The 19,191-nt window shown below is 39.0% G+C and overlaps 1 protein-coding gene across 1 annotated transcript in view; it reads right to left on the bottom strand.

The window, feature by feature from the left end:
• The window catches only part of STK32B (serine/threonine kinase 32B), a 183,298-nt gene that overhangs the window by 32,360 nt on the left and 131,747 nt on the right, over nt 1-19,191 (bottom strand). The window contains exons 7-8 of the mRNA XM_074865036.1: nt 5,530-5,633; nt 824-940 (exon numbers count right to left, since the gene is read on the bottom strand). Coding sequence (XP_074721137.1) covers nt 824-940; nt 5,530-5,633 — 221 coding nt within the window. The remainder of the gene's footprint in view (nt 1-823; nt 941-5,529; nt 5,634-19,191) is intronic.

The raw sequence follows: 19,191 nt of genomic DNA on the forward strand, positions 1-19,191 counted from the left end.
AACAATTTGTATTTCATCTTTAATTTATTGGAAGACATAGTTACACTGAGCATTCTGGCAGCAATTGAAATTAACCACCTCATTTCTCCACCTATCATAAATAGATTGCTCATTGTTGCAAAGGAAATTGATCTTATATTGCTCTATTCACACATTCACAAACATTTCCTGCTCAAATATCAGTACTGATGATCTGAAATACCTAAAAGAGACAGATGAGCCTTGCAGCATGGTCACAAAATTAAACCAAATAAATAACTGGGATTTGAGGAAGCAAGTGAGTTCCAGGGTAATTTTGTATTCAGAAAGAAGCCTGTCTTGTAGCTTAGTGACATTTACAGCAAAGTGGCTCGACTTTTGTTGTTGCAACTATAGCAACATGGGACAGGGAGACATACAGCCCTTTTCATTTCTAAGCTCCCTGTCTGGAAACTGTGGCAGAGATCCAGAGGGCAGAGTGGTGCTTCCTTCCCTCTCCCACATGCAAAACTATAGCTGGAGAGAATGGGGGCCAGGGCACAGAATGGGAATTACTGATTCCTAGAGTTTTGCTATCAATAGTGAATCAGTTTTAAAATGTGTAAAAATTAGATTTCTATTTCTTTGAGGCCATGAAAATTCTGGGTCTAAACCTAAGAATAATCCAGCTTCTCAAGAGAAAATACTGCACCACTCACATTTAGAAAAGTCTAGGAATCAGCACTGCTTTTTTATCCTTGAAATTTTGACTACCTAATATGTGTGCTTGCCTGACGTCTCTGCATTGTTGGAGGGGCTTCTGGAAGAGGACAGGAGAGGACGGAAGGTGTTTGCACTTTCTTACCTTTTTCAGTAGTGCTATCATGCCCTTGCACCATGCAGATGAGTAGTGAACTCTTTCTATCTTGAACATGTTGAGTATCTCATCAATGGGCGTGGCTGAATGAATTTCATAGGGCCTCTGAGATAAAGTTAAATCAGTATCAAGTCAGCAAGAATGGATAACAGTGTAGACAATTCGTTTTCCTGAGCTCAGTATTGTTTGTGCTGGAAATATCAAAACCACCAAAATATAACAATTTTAAGCCTAATCCTTCTTTGTGCGTGTGCTTTTCTTTGGTCATAATGAATGTAATTACTCATAGATGCATTTCCTCTGAAAATTTTTCTCTCATGAAAAGAAGTATCAGTTCAAATGAGATGGCTGAATAATTTTGTTCCTGGGGCATTCTATGGATTATTTATTATTTTTTACTTGTAGTACTAGAATGCACTTGTGATCTAAACTGACAAAATGGAAAAGTTGTAGCTGAAGGGAGCTTTGTCATCCTGATTTTACTGAGTAGTACATAGCGAAATAAAAAAAATGCTTACAAAAATCTGTGTAAGAACAGAAGTAAGAACACAGTAAAAAAGTAGACTCTCCAACTCCCAGTCCTTCTCCTTTTCCCTTTTTGAAATCTAAAATTAACATGGACCTATGGATTATATGGACCTGCTGTCCTGTGTCTGTGCCTAAATTCTTCTACAGGTGAAGAGAAGCACTAGGCTTCACAGCACTTGGTTCATGAAGATTGCTGTGATTTATCTTTTATTAAATGTAGCGTTTGGAAATGAAAGTACTACATATAAATTTATATTCTTATTAATTATTATACACATATTTTTTAAAGACTTGCATTTGCAAAGTAAGTTGTTAGAATGATACTCTGTGTTGATGTATTTTTTTAAACAAGGATAGAGCGTGGATTGCTTGTGAATTAAGTTGTGCCCAGCAGGTGACAAATATGTGATACGTGATATGAGATCTGCAGCCAAATGCTGTCATGGCAGCATTGTGCGAATTGATGCATCGTAATTCATACACAACATAGAGTTACCTTCTAATCCAATACTCTCAACAGCAAAGGGCAGACACTCGTTACCTTCACTAAGAGCTGAATCATCCCTTGAGTTTTGCTAACATGTACTAGTAAAAAATTATAATTTAAGGATATTTCTAGGTGTTAGTTATCTAATCTGATAGTATATTGGAGCCACTCTTCATAAAGGCCCAGAAAATATTCTTATTTTGATAAGATTCATGCACATGTTTAACTTTGAACATATGTATGAAACTAAGTCTATTCCAAGGCATTGGGATGTTCTAAAAATAAATCCAAAGATTGCTTAAATCTTTTTGCTTTGATTCACATTCAGTTAGTCTGTTGTCATTTAGCTGTATCACATTCATATGAATTCAACAGGACCTAAATGGCAGCTCTAAATACATAATTTTCTTGAATCAGGTTCAAAACTGACGTTTGAAATAGTCTGTCATAAGCTTTTCCCTACCTGTGGTAATGCTGCCATAAAACAGCTATTAAAAATGAAAGGTTAACATTCTGTCTGTTGTCAAGAAGTAACCTGCTGCTGATTTAGACTTGATATAACAATGTGACCAATATGATCACTGAGCCAGAATTTAAATCAATTGTTGGAAATGGTGATTTGGCTCTAAAAATAGCAACTTTAAGGAATAATGAACCATTGAAAGTTTTTCTGTTAAGAATCTTTCTGCCCATGACTTTTTCCTCACTGGAAAATCCTTAAAAACATACCTTATTTTAAACATCATTAGCATTGTGCAGTCTTCATTTTTTGAGATTTGCAGAGTTTTTAAATATTGTTATTAGTTAATTAGAACTATAAATGGCCATCATAAGCTTGGTCTTTTGAGGTCCTTCATACCTATATCTCCTATGTTTTTTTAGCTATTCAATCCACTTAGGGGTCAGATCCTTTCTATTTCATTTTGTGAAAAAAGAAAAAAAAACTGGTTTGCTTTTGTTCATGAAGTTTCACCGAAGTTTGTTGTAAACTGTTCACATTACAGTGAAAGTCAGAGTCCACAAATCCCACCTGCTACCTCTTTCCTTCATCCTCTCTCTGTTGAGGGCATGGTATATACAGTTATTGTAATATTTTAGCAGTTGTCTATAGTTTAGGAACAGACTGACATGTGTCATGGTTTGCATTATGCAGTTAAGTTTCATGGACTTGGAGAAAAGGTCAATATTTGATGTAAAGCTTTATGAATTTACCTTTTTCTTGTTAGGTCTTTTATTAGCAACTGACTAAGGAGAGAAATGTGCCTAGAACATATTGAGAAATGCTAGCACTACTGTGGGTAACCAAAAAATGCTTCAGACAGTTCTGTACCAGATGCAACCTACTCCTGTAGCTACAGCCCTGTTTCCAGCAACACATTGTCTTGATTGCTTGGCAGTAGAGCAAGGCGTGAGAATGGCTGCAATGCCTTGAGCACCCTGAGCCTCCTCTGAGGACTCTTCCATCGCATAACAGTAGAGGCAAATAAAAACAAAAATTCAGCTCAGTAAAAAGCAACTCATTTTTACTTAACGTCTCTTGAATTCAGGCAGGCAGTGTCGTATGCTATGCACAGCTCAGAGGTGGAAAATTATGGAAATTTCTGATGCTTCTCATTTCTAATGCTCCTTCCTTCCTTCCTTCCCTCCTGCCTTCCCCATGCACTAGCATGCATTATCCGACCATATCTCTGGATGGCTCTGCCCAGTGCAACACCCTCCTTTTTCCCTGGGACTGTTGTAGCAGGAGTGGGTGGGCTGCCCGAGCGCCCACCCATCTGCTCTGTGGAAATGGGGGTCTCTTCTTGCCACTGAACAAAGTGCTGTGGGAGCGTGGGGGAGGAGGGGGCTGCCCGCCTGCAGGTATAGCTTGCAGCCTTGTACGTGCAAGCTGCTTCTTTCCAGCCATCTGCACAGGGCTGCTGCAGCAGATGGAGCTTCGGAGCTCGCAGTTGTTGCAGACCGCAACATGCCTCGGGTTAAACACATTTCCCAACCTGCCACTACTCCTCTTATCATCACTCCTGTCAGTTTAGGCCTTGTCTAGACTAGAAAAATTTAGAAATACAATTGGGGAAAAAAATATACCTTTTCCTAGTCCATACAAAAGTGTGGGCTGCCAAGCCACCTTCTGTCTTGCTCAGAGGGCTCAGAGAGCCACTCTTCAAGAGCAAACAAGCAGCTGGCTTGGTTGACTGGAGCATGGACAGATGGCAATGTCTTTATGTAAAAAAAAATTGATTCAGTCTCAACTTTGCTTCTTCTGTAGCCAGATAGTCTTATTCAGAAAAGACTGTATGGATCTTGGCAAATGGATACATTCTATATAATTTTTCATTTATTAAAATGACTAGGTATCTTTTGTGATTAGTCTTGGGATTTCAGCTTTCCTTATACAATCATTCATTGTGCTGCTTTCTTGGAGACAGTCATTGGTGAAAGGGTTGATATAAAACCAGCAGGATGTTCTTTTAATTTATTATATGTGCAGCTAGTACTACCGTCTGTGACTAGGGTTGAGAACGTATTATGTTTATCACTGCCAGACCTTAACTGTTCAGGTTAAAATTTTCCATCCTGGGAAGAATGTCAGCTTAAAAACTCAGTAATTTTTGAGAATGATGGTAGAGAAAAATTGCAAAGACTTTTCTTTTTTTAAAAAGGTTTTAAATACTCCTGTTCTTCGAGAACAGGGACTGAGATTTGGCAGGGAAGAGATCTTTGTATCAGGAACATGACTTTTGCTATTTCTATGGAAATACAAAATAGATTAGCCAAGTTTTAGACCTTTGAAAACTGTAGCTTCTGACGGAAGAAACAACGTGCACACACTCTGACATGTAGTTTTCCATCTAAGAATAGGAATTATAATTTTTCTTTATTTCTAGTTTTCTTTGTCTGTCATCCTACATGAAACTCTGAGATTGTGGGATGGATTGTCTCACATTACAAACTGCCTAGTAGGACACTGTGGTGTTAGTGTCATATGATAACAAATACTTCTTCCTTAAAAGCAGCATACTGCAATGCAATAAAATCCTCTTTCTAAAATAGGAATTAAATATTAAAAAAAGAACACTGCTACTTTAGCTACATCACTATCCTGAAATAGTATCTAAATTACTGTTTTCCATAGGGAATAGTAAATATTTAAGCAACCAACTTCAATTCTTTGAACCAAAATGGAAGAGAATTTTCCATTATCTTCTGTGATATTTGACCATGCTCAGGAAGACTTTTCATTAAGCTATTCACATAATTGATTAGATAAATAACAAGTGCATTGGCAGATAAACATTTTCTGTATTTGGACCAAGCATTTGATGAGATTAGATTAGCGCTTTTAAGGTATTAGCCAAGAGAATCAAAGATATAATAAAGCTTGAAGTGACTCAACTTCTATTTGGAAAAAAATACCATTGTTTCCAATTCCGCACTGTGGAGAAACCATTAAAACATTAGACCTTTCCTCAGCCAAACTTAGGCAAACTTTCATAATGTAATTGAAAGTGGGGTGAAAGTTTCCCAAGAATGTTTCTAGATAGGAAAGACATCATTCCTGACCTGAACCGCAGCCTTGACCACTCAAATTTTATCACGAAGGGTGCACTCAGGGGAACTGCAAACTTTTGGACTTCTGTCAGCCAATGTGTTAAATAACAACAAAACCCGTCATTCTTACCCAACCCCTCAGTAATTCATATGCTGTAATTCCTAGCGACCACCAGTCTACTGGATACGAGTATCCTGGACCTCCATCCATAAAAGCCTGGAACACTTCCGGAGCTAAAATAATAAATCAAATCAAACAAAAAGCATTTTATTGAGGTTAGACTATGGATCATTAATGTTGACAGCTGAAAAATGAATAAGGGTGCAATTAACTGGAATTACATTTGTAGGCGCAGCATTTTCAGGATGAAGCTTCAGTGCCTTGGTTTGCTGGCAACAAGTAACCTTCACTGGTCAGGGTTTTTCTGAAGTCAATAACTTTATATGTTAATTCTTACCTGGTCCATTTAAGTTTTATGTTATGTGAATAAAACTGAGTAATAGGAGAGGAATTCTGAACTGAGGTGTGACTTGGAATATTTAGGATAATGCAAATGTTTTATGGGACAAATATCTGCAAGCAAGGTGTTTGTGATTAATGGAGGTATTGAACATGGTAAATCTCATCCTTATTCTACATTTGGATTGAATTAATCAGATGATGGTTTTAAAGGTATTCAACATAGGAAAATGGTAATTAAATACAAATCCTGACACTGATTGTATGCTATGAGAAACTCTGTCATGACTGGAAATAAACACACTGTCAATAAAGTAATGAACTCCATAAAAATTTTCCTGGGGGAAAACCAAGATCTTTTCAAAACAAGGATGCAGTTGGCTAGTTTCCGCAAGAAAAACATACTAAATGATGCCACTGCAGTTTCTTCAGAAAACCATACATAAATAAAGAGAGGATATGAGATGAAATGAAAAGTCAGTCATGCTTTTCTAATTATTTCACAGCAAAATCTCAGTACACTTTGTGAAAACAACACTTTCCCTGGGGATTTTCTAAACACTATCACCAACCGTAACATCCTGCTAGATTGCAATTATCATGTGAGCCTCTTCTGGCCACTATACTGAGTCTAATGTACTACATTACCACCTAATTACCATCGCATCTCTTTCTAATGGGCATACTGCAATGAATAATGTAATCTGGTCACACTTACTTCTGACTGGCAGTATGGGATTTGACTATGTATGGTATTTAGAGAAGCACCTTTAATTAAAAGAAAGGCATTCCTTTCAAAGGAGTTTTTGGAGATCTTGCATTATGGATGGTAACCTAACAATTTACAACTCCAGACATGACTTCAGAAAGTCTTGAAGAGCCAAACCTAATAGAGGATTTTGGCATCCATGAATTAGATACGGTGAAACCCTAATCTGTAAACAAAAAAGCAGTCAATAAATGAAAGTGGTCCTATACTCTTTGCCCAGTAGGATCATCTCTAAATCTGTTTGGTAGAACTGCAGGCACCTAAATAAATATTTTTGCCACAGTACGTGTGTTTGGAGAATAGCCGACCAGTGGATCTCTGGCATAGGTAAGCTTGTGCTGTGATCCAGTATGGCATGAATCAACAATGCCATAAAAGTCATCACACTGAATTAGCTGTCTCACCTTGAGATAATATAGCTTCACTTGGCATGCTGTATCTTCAGATGTACTTCAGATCTTGTTTGCATGGTGCTGGGGATCTGTGTAGGCATAACTTACATGTGTGTGGTCTATCATATAGATGCTAAGAGGGTAGGCGGGATTTTCTGTGCTACTTTAGTGGATCAGTGCACCTAAACGGCACATCAGGCACCAAAGTCATATTTTGAATATCACCATAGGCATCTTGGAGCGAAGGTTTGCTTTATTTAGCCGCATTTGTTATGTTTTTTGTCCACTGTGCCTAGGTGATATACAATATCTCATTACAGAAAATAGCCTTTGTGGCCTTTTTACTGACCTATATAGGTATAATATTGGTGTCACTCTTTCTTTTATAGATTTAACATTGTAATAACATGATGGATCACTACCTGATTTCTAAGAGGTAGAGATGAAAGTACTTTATTAATGTAACCGACAACATTGCCAGAAAGGTGCAACTGTTTTGCTAATTCAGTGACTGAGTTATCCACTTTTATTTTATTTGCTTCTAAAGCTTCAAGGTCAAGCCATCCCACATTAAGCACATCAGCAGAAAATGCTTTCTTTTGCCCACAGGCCCTGGTGTTTTGAGGCTCTGTTTTCTCACCTTAAGCTGATGGCATCCTTAGATCAGAATATGGGCAGTTAGGCTCCTCATTTTTAAAGCAAATGATAGCCCTTTTCCCCCTGCTTTACCAATATTATTTGCAGTCCAGCTGGACTGCCTCTCTGAGTTCAGTCAGCTTCAGTGAAGCGGTTGCAAGCACCTGCTTCACAAGATGAGGAGGGAATTGACAGAAGGTGCAATATGATTTACAGTATCCTATGTATAGGTTTTTTCTCAGGGTAAAATCTCAACCCTACTGAAGCCAAAAGACCTTTCCCCCTTTTGTCAAGGATGTTAAATATCTCACACTAAGCTTGTGCTTAATGTGTCTAAAAGCCTTTTTGAACTGAGACATTAGGTGCAAACGACAGCCTCCAGGCTGTACAGCAGACTTCTGGAGTTTGCCTGCTCATTCAGAAACATAGCATGGTTTTACAGAAAGACAGCAGATCCTCCAAGTGATGAGATTAGCCAGCCTCTGAAGAACTAGAGCTGTGAAATACAGAACATAACATTAGGCTTTGCTGTAAGAAACAATTATGTCAGAAGAACCAATTCAGAGTGCAAACTGGCTAGGATAAAATCAAATAAAAAATCTGAAAGTTAAAATCCTACATTGATTTTCTTTAGGATTGTTATTGAAATAGACTATCTGTAATCCTTTAAAATTTGAATTTGATCTCAGGCTCAGCTTGGACAGCATGTAAGAATGAGACTCAGATCTTTTTGCTCAAACAACTGCTACTGAACAAAGGCTTTTCAGGAAAATATGTGGGTTTAATACTGGGTCTGATCCTGCAGGTTCTTTTGGCTGAGGACTCTAGTTACTATCACATACAGTTAGAGGGAAGGCGGTAGAAGTTTGCATGGTGGAAGCACAGCTTTTAAATAGTGAAGCTAAATCAAGTAATAGCAATTCTAGCAATAAGAGTGAATTCAGACAAGTGGAGAAGTGATGCAATTGGTAGGTCTTAGGGGTCCTCACAGCTCCCCATGAACAAACATCTTTGACATGATGGACAACTGCTTTACTAGAGCTGCCCAAAAGAGTGCCTTCAACAGCAGTAACCTGGTCCAGCCTCACTGCTCACCCTTGTTTTGAGCAGAAGGTTGGACTAGAGACTCCTGAGGCCCCTGTTAACATAGAATCATAGAATCATAGAGTCATTCAGGTTGGAAAAGACCTTTAAGATCTAGTCAAACTGTTAACCTAACACTGCCAAGTCCACCACTAAACCATGTCCCTAAGTGCCACATCTACAAAGAGGAGCATCAAGACTTCTATTCAGTATGTAAGACAAAACTGAGCTGACAATTTGACAAAGAGCATGTTTTAGCTTGTCAGACTGGAAGTGCACTTGTGATATCCTGAATCACTCTACAGTGCTGCGATGCTAATGAAGCTCAAGCAACCACCTTCTCACAGTTCATCTGAGTGGGGTGATGAAGGGGTCTAAGGCCAGAAGTCTCAATGGGACCTTTACAGCCTCCTCTTCTCAGCAGTCATCATATACTGCATGGGCTATTCACCTCCACTCAGACACCCAGAAAACTTGTCACTGGGGACTTTTGAAAGTCTGGATCTCAGAAGCAATGCAGTCTTTGATTTGGGGGATTACTCTTCATGTGTGGCAGAAGTGTGATCCAACACCTTTCATGCAAGGCTTTGGTAACTACAGACAGAGCATTTTAAAACTAATGCCATTCCAAGATAGGACATCTGTGTTAATTTTAACAGGGCAGGCAAGAAAATCAGGAATATTTCTGTGTTTTTTATGATAATGAGTAAATACACATATTTAACTTCAACAACTCACCAAGCTAAAAATCTTTGAATTGTTTTTTTCTTTTCTACATCTATATTTTTCTCTTAATAATATACCTTCCTTCTTTCATGGGTTATCATTTTTGCTTTCTTGAAAAATGACATAAAATGAACCCACCTTTGCACTGCATTAAGTGTGCTTCGGTGCATTCCTTGGTTGTCCCTAATATGTTATTTCCAGGGGTTTTTTTCCCAACTAATAAATTAAAATGAATCCTCTTCAGAGCTCTGTCTTTTGATACTTTTGCACTGTATCTTTCTAGTAATACCATATCACTGCAGACTGTAGAAAGTAAATAAATGGTTATTCTATTTAAAATAAAATCTTACTGAAGAACAGTTAATAAAAAATTGAACACCAAAGCAAATCTAGTGGGTTTGCATCCATCTCAGAAGCAGTGGTTTCCCGGGATATGCATACTCCTGTTTTGTGGGTTTAGCCATACTTGGAGATCCAAATAATTTTGTGAAAGAGAGAGTAGTTTCTGATAAATAAACTCATATATATAACTACTCACTGCAGTTGTCACAGCAGTCAGATGATCTACAGTGTAAACATGTAGAGGATGCATCTCATATTGTATGCATATTTCCCTAAAGATCTGTAAAAAAAATAAGGTACAAACCTGAAATTTTACTTAACTGGTTGGTAATTATGTATCCTATTTTTGAAAGATTATCGGTATTTAACAATATGATTTATGAGATTGAAATAAAAGCAAATATCAATGTAAGTGCAAACAGCACTGAACTCAGTTTCCACTAATTTTTCCTACCGTAAAAGAGCATTTTGTACATGGGATAAAATGCTTTTAAGTAGGGTTTCTACAAATCTACTGAGTATTCATAGATACCACTTAACTCCATAGTTAAACTATAAGTGCTCCAGGTCTCTAAAACTCAGGCCATTTTAATTTGGTGCCCAGTGGTGAGTTTAAAAATGCTGTCCATGATAAAATAGTCAATTTGAAGTCTATCACTTGAAACGGTTGGCACAAAGAATAGCCTTTATTATTTTTGATGGAGCATACTGGTTTGATCATAAAGATAATTCATCAGACTAAATCATAAAATGAAGAGCTTGGAGTGGCTCTGACGAATCCTAAATAGCACAATGTGGCATTTCTTTTCTGATGAATTGATTTAAGTTCCACTTCCTTAGCAAGAAGCTAATCAAAGAGCGCCTGGTGTACTTGCCTACCACTACCCAGGAGACTGCCAAGTGTTGATTAAGAAGCTTACAGAGCTATTACTTACTTTGAAGCATAGGCTGCTTTGAAAGTTTGCAAAATTGGTGAGAGGGAAAGTGAAGTGAGATGAATGAATTAGACCCTTCTTCAAGTAGCCTTTACTACATACGAACAAATCAGTATATTTAAGCAATAACTTGCAGGTGAGTCTTGCAAGATCAATTAGCTGTAAGGAGCTGATTGTCCATGCATAGCTAAATGTTGCCAACGAGAGTTGGTCATTAATTCCTACAAAATTCCCTGTGCCAATGTTATTAATATGAGAAACTGAAAATAAAATAAAAAATAAATCCATAGTGGTTTGGCCTCAATTTTTTTGAATGACCAAGTTCAGGCGGGCATGTCAAAAACATTTCTCAAAAATGAAAGCCCTAACATTAGTTATCCAGTTGACTAGCTAGAGCTTTCTGTAGTCTACCTGCATCTCAGCAGAGACCTTACATCAGTAAGGGAAATCGGAGGTTTGTGGTGTATGGCAGGAGTTGCAAAGCAATACACTCCACCATAGTTGTTGTACCAAAATATACCTCAGTGGCACAGGTTTTATTGTAATGCATGAGATTCCATAGATAAGAAAATAGATTCCAGTGTCATTAACCAAGGTGCCGCATGATACCATGCTGCCGGGTATCATTCTCCTTCCTCCTATTAGTCCCTGATCTTGAAAAAAACCCCACCATATATATATATATATAAAAATGGATATATACACATATATACAATGCACACAGTATAAATGTTTTGATTGACTAGCACAGGATAAGCTGTTAAAAGTTTAGACCTTTCCAAATTTTATATGTGTGAATGACTTGATGTATATAACACATTTGTAATTTCACTTTGCTGAATCAGGCTTAATGGATGACAGACTGACCTGAATAACGAATGAACTTTATTTTTGAAATAATATTCCAAGAACCTTGGACTGAGATGGTTCAGTGAAATATTAATTTCTTTCTCATCACTGTGGTAAGAAAATATTAATTTTCACTTTCCTCTGAAAAGCAAATTCAGAGGTCAGTAATTCTTCTAGGTCATGGTTTAAATAGAAAACAAATCAAACTACAGTGATGACAAGTGATCTTCTATTTAAAGCAGAAGCTGTTTTATGAGCAAATTAGAAGAAAACAACTTCCCTCTCCCTGAATATATATGTGGACTTGGTAAACTATCAGTTTACCTCCTAGTGTTTACTTTCTTGTGTGCTAAAAGGGTCTAAATTATAATGGACAGCTTTCTTACTCTGAGCTTTAGAGTAGCCAACTGCTAACTTCTACTGTATAAGGCAAAGTGTTGCTTAAAGCTTGACAATGCTGGGTTGACAATTTTCTAGTGTGAGGTCTAGACTTGTTATAGCAGTGTAACTGATTTTTGACCTTTATTTGCACAATACAGCTCAATAGTTTTAATACTCATATTTAATGCAGTTATTCAATCAAAGTAAATAATTTAGATTCCATTACCTGAATACAGATACTGCATTTAGAATGCCTTATTAGTTTGCCATATGGCTATACAACCTCTCCTGCCCTTACTCAGAGTGCTGTCTTCATAAAACCCTCTGTATTACTCAACCACTGAACAGAACCCACTTCCTGCCCTTGCGTTTGCACAGAGAAGTCCTTACTGGTTGAACGCTTGGATCAGCCTCAGAGAAACAACCTCAAGTTGCGAACCCCATTGAAAGAAAGCCCAGCAGCAATGAACATGTCATGGTTTCCTACTACTGAATATGAAATTATACAGAAGTACCTTCCTTACTCCATCCAGAGGCTCACAGTGGCTGCAGTGCCAGTTGCAGTGCCCTTGTTGAAGGGATTGTGTCCAAAAATATCTATTTGCTATTTGGAAGATTGAACCAGTGTATGGACAGCAGCCATTCTGCTCCAGTACTGAAATTAACTGGTTGGGGTAACTGGAGATTCGCAGGACAGATTGTATCCTGCCACACCAGAAGGACTATTACATACTCCTGCCTCACAAATTCCTACCAGGTTAGCAAATGTCTTTGTATCAGTTTATGCACACAAAATCCAGGGGGAGTTTTGCAGCTTGACCAAAGAAGGGGAGTTATGCAGGGGGCACAAATGCCCCGCTGGGCTGCTGGAAGTCCCCACTCATTGCCCTGTCTGTCACCTCTGCTGGCTGTCTCTTCCCCCTCAGATCTGCCTGCAGAGCTCTGCATCAAATCAGCCCCTTTCAGGCAGGTTAATAAAATAAAAAATCCCAAACCAAAACTACACTTGAAGTCAGCGTGGGGGTTTTTTTGACTGAAATAGTCAAAGAAATTACTGTATTAGCAGTTTTGCTGGAAGATCTCAAAGGATGGTAGCAGGTCAGAGAGCACATAGAGGTGAAAACCAGCTGGAGACAGTAACTTCTTTCCTGATCTCCTGAGGTTTTTCAGCTGCTTATGTGCCTACTCATTAAAGTCAGAGCAGAGCCAAAACCTGAATACCCACTTGCAGCTCAGTGCTTAATCCCCTCAGCTGTGGTCCTCCTAGCACAAGCTGCAAAGCCCATCAGTATGGTGAGTATCTATTTCAGCACCTCAAAGTCTCACATGTCCACTCTTGGTTCTTGCTTATCAGAGCAAAGAGAAGCCTCCTGGCTCATGCTGGCATCATGATGTTTCCCTGGGATCAAAAGGACAGGTAACAACATCACCAGTGAAACTCTGTAGATAGGCAGTCAAACCCTCCATAGGAAAAGGGTGGAATTTTTAAAAACCTAAACACTGCCTTAACTGCACTCAAAAACCAATGAGCTGCAAAACACTATTTAATCTCAGAGCACTGTTTAGTATGAGTGCAAGGAAGACCAAGATTGAACACCTTTGAAAACATAACTCCAAATTTGTCCCCGCTATATTGTAACTACCTCAGGAACAAATTTAGCCCTACAGGATATTTTTGCTTTACCTGTAAGGTTGATATCAGGACATCCACTAGCTTTCCTCTGACTCCAGTAGTACTCCCACACAGTGTTAATTAATAAATATGGATGACTCATGCATTTTAGGAGTTCAGTGGACCTCTGTAAATCCACACTCCTCTGGTAATCTCAGGCGTACAGCCATTCTTCACTGTGACAGCAACCTATGAAAGCAGCTGTGAAAATCTGAGATAAGAAGCTGAAACTTTGCACGTAATTTACGGCTGATTTTATTTGCTTTGGATTTTTGTCAGGTGTATTTATATGATAAAATGTATTTTATTGGTCTGATTTGAAGTAGAGTCACGGTGCATTATTTGGATAACTTCGGTCTCTGCTGAAGGAAACCACAAAACCTCTAACTCCCCTAACCCTCCTACCACCAGAAACAGAAAAAAAAAAAAAAAAAAAACAAAAAAACCCCAACAAACCCTAAACCCCCCAGATTTATAACCTGTGAATGGAAGGTTTTTGCAACACTCACAGATGTATGGAAATTGATCATTCAAAAATGAAACCTTTCAGTGAGTAAAAAGCGTGTGCTATAGGACTCAAATACATCCAAATTATGCCAGAGTGAGGAATAAACAAAAGGCAATATCTGTAATGTTTTCTAGCTATATTTTAGTATTTAACATTTTGTTTTGTAGCTGACAGATGTGCTGCAGGGGGAGAGGACCATTACTGCAAATACATGCCCAGCACAGAGCACATTCTCTGAGACACAAGTGTATTTCTTGCAGCCTGCATGAGGGACCAATACAAGAAACATCTTTTTTTTCCACTCATAAAGATGGAATAGTGTTGAAAATGGCAAACCCTTACACAGGTGCTTCCAGCCAGGCAAATGCACACTTTCTTTAAACACAGGAGGCCTAATGAATAGGAAGGAAGAAAGAAAGAAAGAGCCACAGCTGAATATCCCAGGCACAGGCTGCAGCCGGGGACCATTTTCTGCCCTGCACTGGCTTTCCTGGTCCACATCCCAGTGCAGAGTCGGGGGGGCTCCCCCACAAGCGCTTGTGTTCATTTGTTGACTGCAGACATGCCTGCCAAAAGTCAGCTAGGTCTCAAAGGACATTTTGCATTGCTTGCCAGGGCAGGATGACAGCCTGAAAACTTATGAGTTTTCAAAGGGCTATTCCTACAATAAAACCTTTGACAACACCCTCAATCACAGGTGCATTTGTAATGATAAAATCAGGCATGAGTGACACACAAGTTTCCTAGACCAGCTTAAGGCACACATCATATTTCACAGCTGCAGCCGTCTGAACAGTATGAGACAGAAACTCTGAACACCCCCCAAACACTAAGAAGCTGATCTCACATCAGCATTTCAGGTCAACGGACTTGAGAAGTGAAACTGCAGAAGCAGCTGGAAGTAGCTTGTCTCGCCCAGCTGTTGGCCTCATTCCTTTTAGATTCACTATTGTCCATGTTTTTGTTACCTATGCAGGTATTTCACTTGAATTAGCCGGGAAGGGGGAAGGTAGAAAAATTACCAGAGTTTCTAGAGAAAGATTCAGGTTCAGATACATTGCATTCTGCATAACCATTTAGTAAGTAGGGAAATAGGGAAAATTTCAGGCTGAGAAAGACTTAGGGGCAAAAAGGCTAATGTGAAGTGGGATTAAGCAAAGGTTGCAGGAGCTGACTCACACCATGCTTAGCATTACAAGATAGGTATCTTAATCAGAACAGCTAGTGCATTTTTACAGCACAATATCAATTCACTCTGTTTTTTCCTGAATACCAGTTTTACACAGTTATGCTGCATGTGAACAAATTGCTCCCTAGCAATTTCTCAGCTTATTTCAATCAGATTTCAAATAGGAATGGAGGCTTTAGAGATAACATCTTTCTGTTTATTTCCTTAAATTGGCCATAGGAAGAAGTGAGAAATCCTATAAGTACCTCTGCTAAGGGAAAGGCTGGAGAGTCCCCTCATATCTGATTAAACATAACAGGATCCATATGGGAGTAAGTCTTTATAAATCTCCAAGAGGGGAAAAAGGTTTCATCACATCTTATACCTTCGTCAACATGAAAACCAGCATAGCATAAGGCATGTCTTACAGGAACCACTAATTTTCCTTGGTTCTGGTGCTCAGCAAGTACCTTGCTTGAGGGTGATTTTGTCTTGTTACACCAAGGTTAAAGTGTGGTTTAAATTCCTTGTAATCAAAGCTTACTACCAACCATATAGCCAACCTCCCAAATTCTTTTTTTCTATTTCTCTCATTGTCTAAATGACTTAGGTGAAACCACATGGAAAGTCTTTGACACAGCCTTAAAGCCAGAAATCATATGGGCTTAAATAACTATCAGAAGCAAACACAAAACTTTCTTAATTTGAGAACTGCAACTGAAAAGTCTTTGAAGCATTTCACTAAAGTTATGATTCTTCACAAAATTAAAGGTGTAACTAAAAGAGGAAAGGAAGTGAAATCCATGCACTTAGAGGAAAAAGCAGCACCAATGGGTGTCTGGCCATATCTGTCAAACTCTTATTATTTGAGGTTTACTGAAGCTTTGATACTCAAGCTGTGCCACAGAGAATCCTCACCCATCACTTTTCAACTGAAACAGAGGATTTTTACAGCTCTAAAAGCTTTCCTGCCTTCTTACAGCTCCAAATAAATGCAAGGATGACTCTTCTGACTCTTTCTGAGTAGTGAAGACTGCACTTTTGGCTTTTGCAGTAATTTTTGCATTTCCAAGATGTGAGAAAGGCACACTGGGGAGAAAGTAAATTGGTGGATGGTGCCATAGTCTCCTCATAAAGGGAAAGAGAGCATTTTTCTTGTACTTTCTTCTTCTTGAGAGATTGTTGGATATGGGGGAGACCTGATGTGTGGGGAGTAGGGTTCAGGGGCAGAATGGCTCCATGAGCTGAGGTGAACCAAGACAACAGCTTATTAGTGTGCAAAGGTAAAATCTTGTCCCCATCTCCCACCTTCCCCCCACTCCAATTCTATAGTTTGCCTCCTTCCTTAGTCAGCTTGCGCTCTCACAGGAACCCTCCAGGAGCTCGTTTAGCTCCCTGGGAAGGCAAAGAGGCTCAGATGTCTATGGCACTCCAGACGGGTCAGAGAAATGATTGGCCATGATGCTAAGCTGAGAAGTGATTACAAAACAATAAGGCTATAAAAGGACATAATCTATCCTGGAGTTTAGTATTTTCCATTTTCTTACTAAATACAAGGACTCTAGCATTTTCTAGCAAATGGAGAGTACCATGGAAAGGGACATAAGCAGAGTTTAAACAGGGTGGACTGGGCTTTAGCATCTCTGCATTAAATAGATGAAGAATAGATAGATATTTTCTAAGGTGAATCTGAACATTTCCCTCCTTGTACCATTCCTTGGCAAATGTCAGCTACACAAAGAACAAGTTACTCCTCCTCATGGGGGTGGAGGGTAGGAATTCCAAAAGGATGGGGCCATTTCTCATAATTTTAACCTTAAAATACAAAATCACGGTACTTAGCACTTGCTGCAGATTTTTATGCTTCCTGTTCTCAAAGCTATTTTTTTTCTTGTGAGAAAAGCCTGCCAACAGAGACCACTAATGAACTAAGGTGATGGTGGTCCACCGATGTGTGCAGACGGTCTGAAAGATGCTCCAAAGGGCACTAAGTTTCCTGGTAACTCTCAGCAAAATATTTGAAGAATACACACACACATTTTGGTACAGCTGTTTTAACTAATCTGCTTCTGATCATCAGCTGCCAGACAATCTCTTCATTACATACATTCAGACTATGACAGACAGATGATAAAATGCTAACTGACCCCTAAGCAAGTACTCAGCTTTTTTCTGCTTTCGTAATAATTATGCTTTCTAGTGTAAAACTGTGCAACCACTTCAAGATTAAATATGTAAGGCCATCAAAACAGTCTTTAATTGACTACCAAATTAGATCTCAGAAACGACTCTATTGTTATGTCTGCTGTCATCATCACAATTAAATATGGAAAGCATCTATTCTGAACTTGTTTAAGCTCCTGCAAAATGGCTACTCTTCAAGGGTATTTTGAATAATCTGTGTAACAAGAATTTACACATCTAATGACACCAGCTACTAGAAGATTCTAGTCATCTATTTAAGCAGTATGTGTGAGCTCTCAGAAATAAACTTTTCACAGAAATGCAAAACTACCATATAAAAAATATTGGAATCTTTTAACATTTCAGTCACCGTGTATGTAAGGGCACTTCTGTGAATGCAATTACTTTCACATGTCAGTTGTACAACTATTTGTCTGTTCGTGTTGCGGGGAGTTCAAATTACTTTTAGACAATAAATGCTTTTTTCATGAATTTTTGTTGTTATGGGTTTTTTTTGTATTTTTCATAAATAAACCCACCACATATTGGCAAAAGTGCTCAAGCAAGTTCTTGTTAAACTAAAGCTGTTGGTGTAAGTGAGGTTGCAACATCTCTTCCCCTCTTTTTTTCACCACAGTGAATAGGGAACTTGTGGTGCAACATCAAAAGCTCAGGTACCAGCCCTGAGAGGAACCTCAGTACACAAACTTGATCTCCTAATGCTCTATATCCTATGCCTGTGCAGCACTGGCCATCTCATCTAAGTAGAGACACTGAACTAGACACTCAGCTAAAGCTAACCAATACAAAATGCTGAGAAAATTTTAATTTAAAACCTCATTTCTCTGCATAATTTAAATGCTTGAGTCAGGACTACAAAAAAATGTTTCCTGGTCTGTTAACTGTTGATTCATGACAAAATCACATCATATCTGAAAATACAACTCTGCTCCAGTGCCTGGGACTGCTCTGACACAGTCTCACAGCTGGTATGGAGGCACCCTGCAGACACCTGCTTGTTTCATGTGCAGGCTGGTATAGTGCTCTTTGTGCTGTGAAAAACATACGTGTTAATTCCTATTTCTTGGGCTCATGCTTTTACTCCATCTATGCTTTTATGACATCCAGAGGGACCTTGACAGGCTTGAGAGGTGGGTCCATGCAAACCTCATGAGGTTCAACAAGGCCAAGTGCAAGGTCCTGCACATGGGCCAAGGTAATCCCAAACACAAATACAGGCTGAGCCATGAGTGGATTGAGAGCAGCCCTGTGGAGAAGGACTTGGCATATTAGTGGATGGAAAACTGACTATGAGCCAGCAACGTGCGCTCACAGCCCAGAAAGCCAGCCGTGTCCTGGGCTGCATCAAGACAAGTATAGCCAGCAGGTTGAGGGAGGTGACTGTCCCCCTCTACTCTGCTCTCATGAGACCCCACTTGGGTACCATGTCCAGCTCTGGCACCCCCAACATAAAAAGGAAATGGACTGGTCGGAGTAAATCTAGAGGAGGGCCACAAAAACGATCAAAGGGATGAACACCTCTCCTATGAAGAAAGGCTGAGAGAGTTGGGGTTGTTCAGCCTGAAGAAGAGAAGATGCTGGGGAGACCTTATAGTGGCCTTCCAGTACCTAAAGGGAGCTACAGGAAAGCTGGAGAGAGACTTTTTACAAGGGCATGTAGTCACTG

The sequence above is a fragment of the Strix uralensis genome, chromosome 4 (assembly GCF_047716275.1).
Source record: "Strix uralensis isolate ZFMK-TIS-50842 chromosome 4, bStrUra1, whole genome shotgun sequence".
Classification (NCBI taxonomy): domain Eukaryota; kingdom Metazoa; phylum Chordata; class Aves; order Strigiformes; family Strigidae; genus Strix; species Strix uralensis.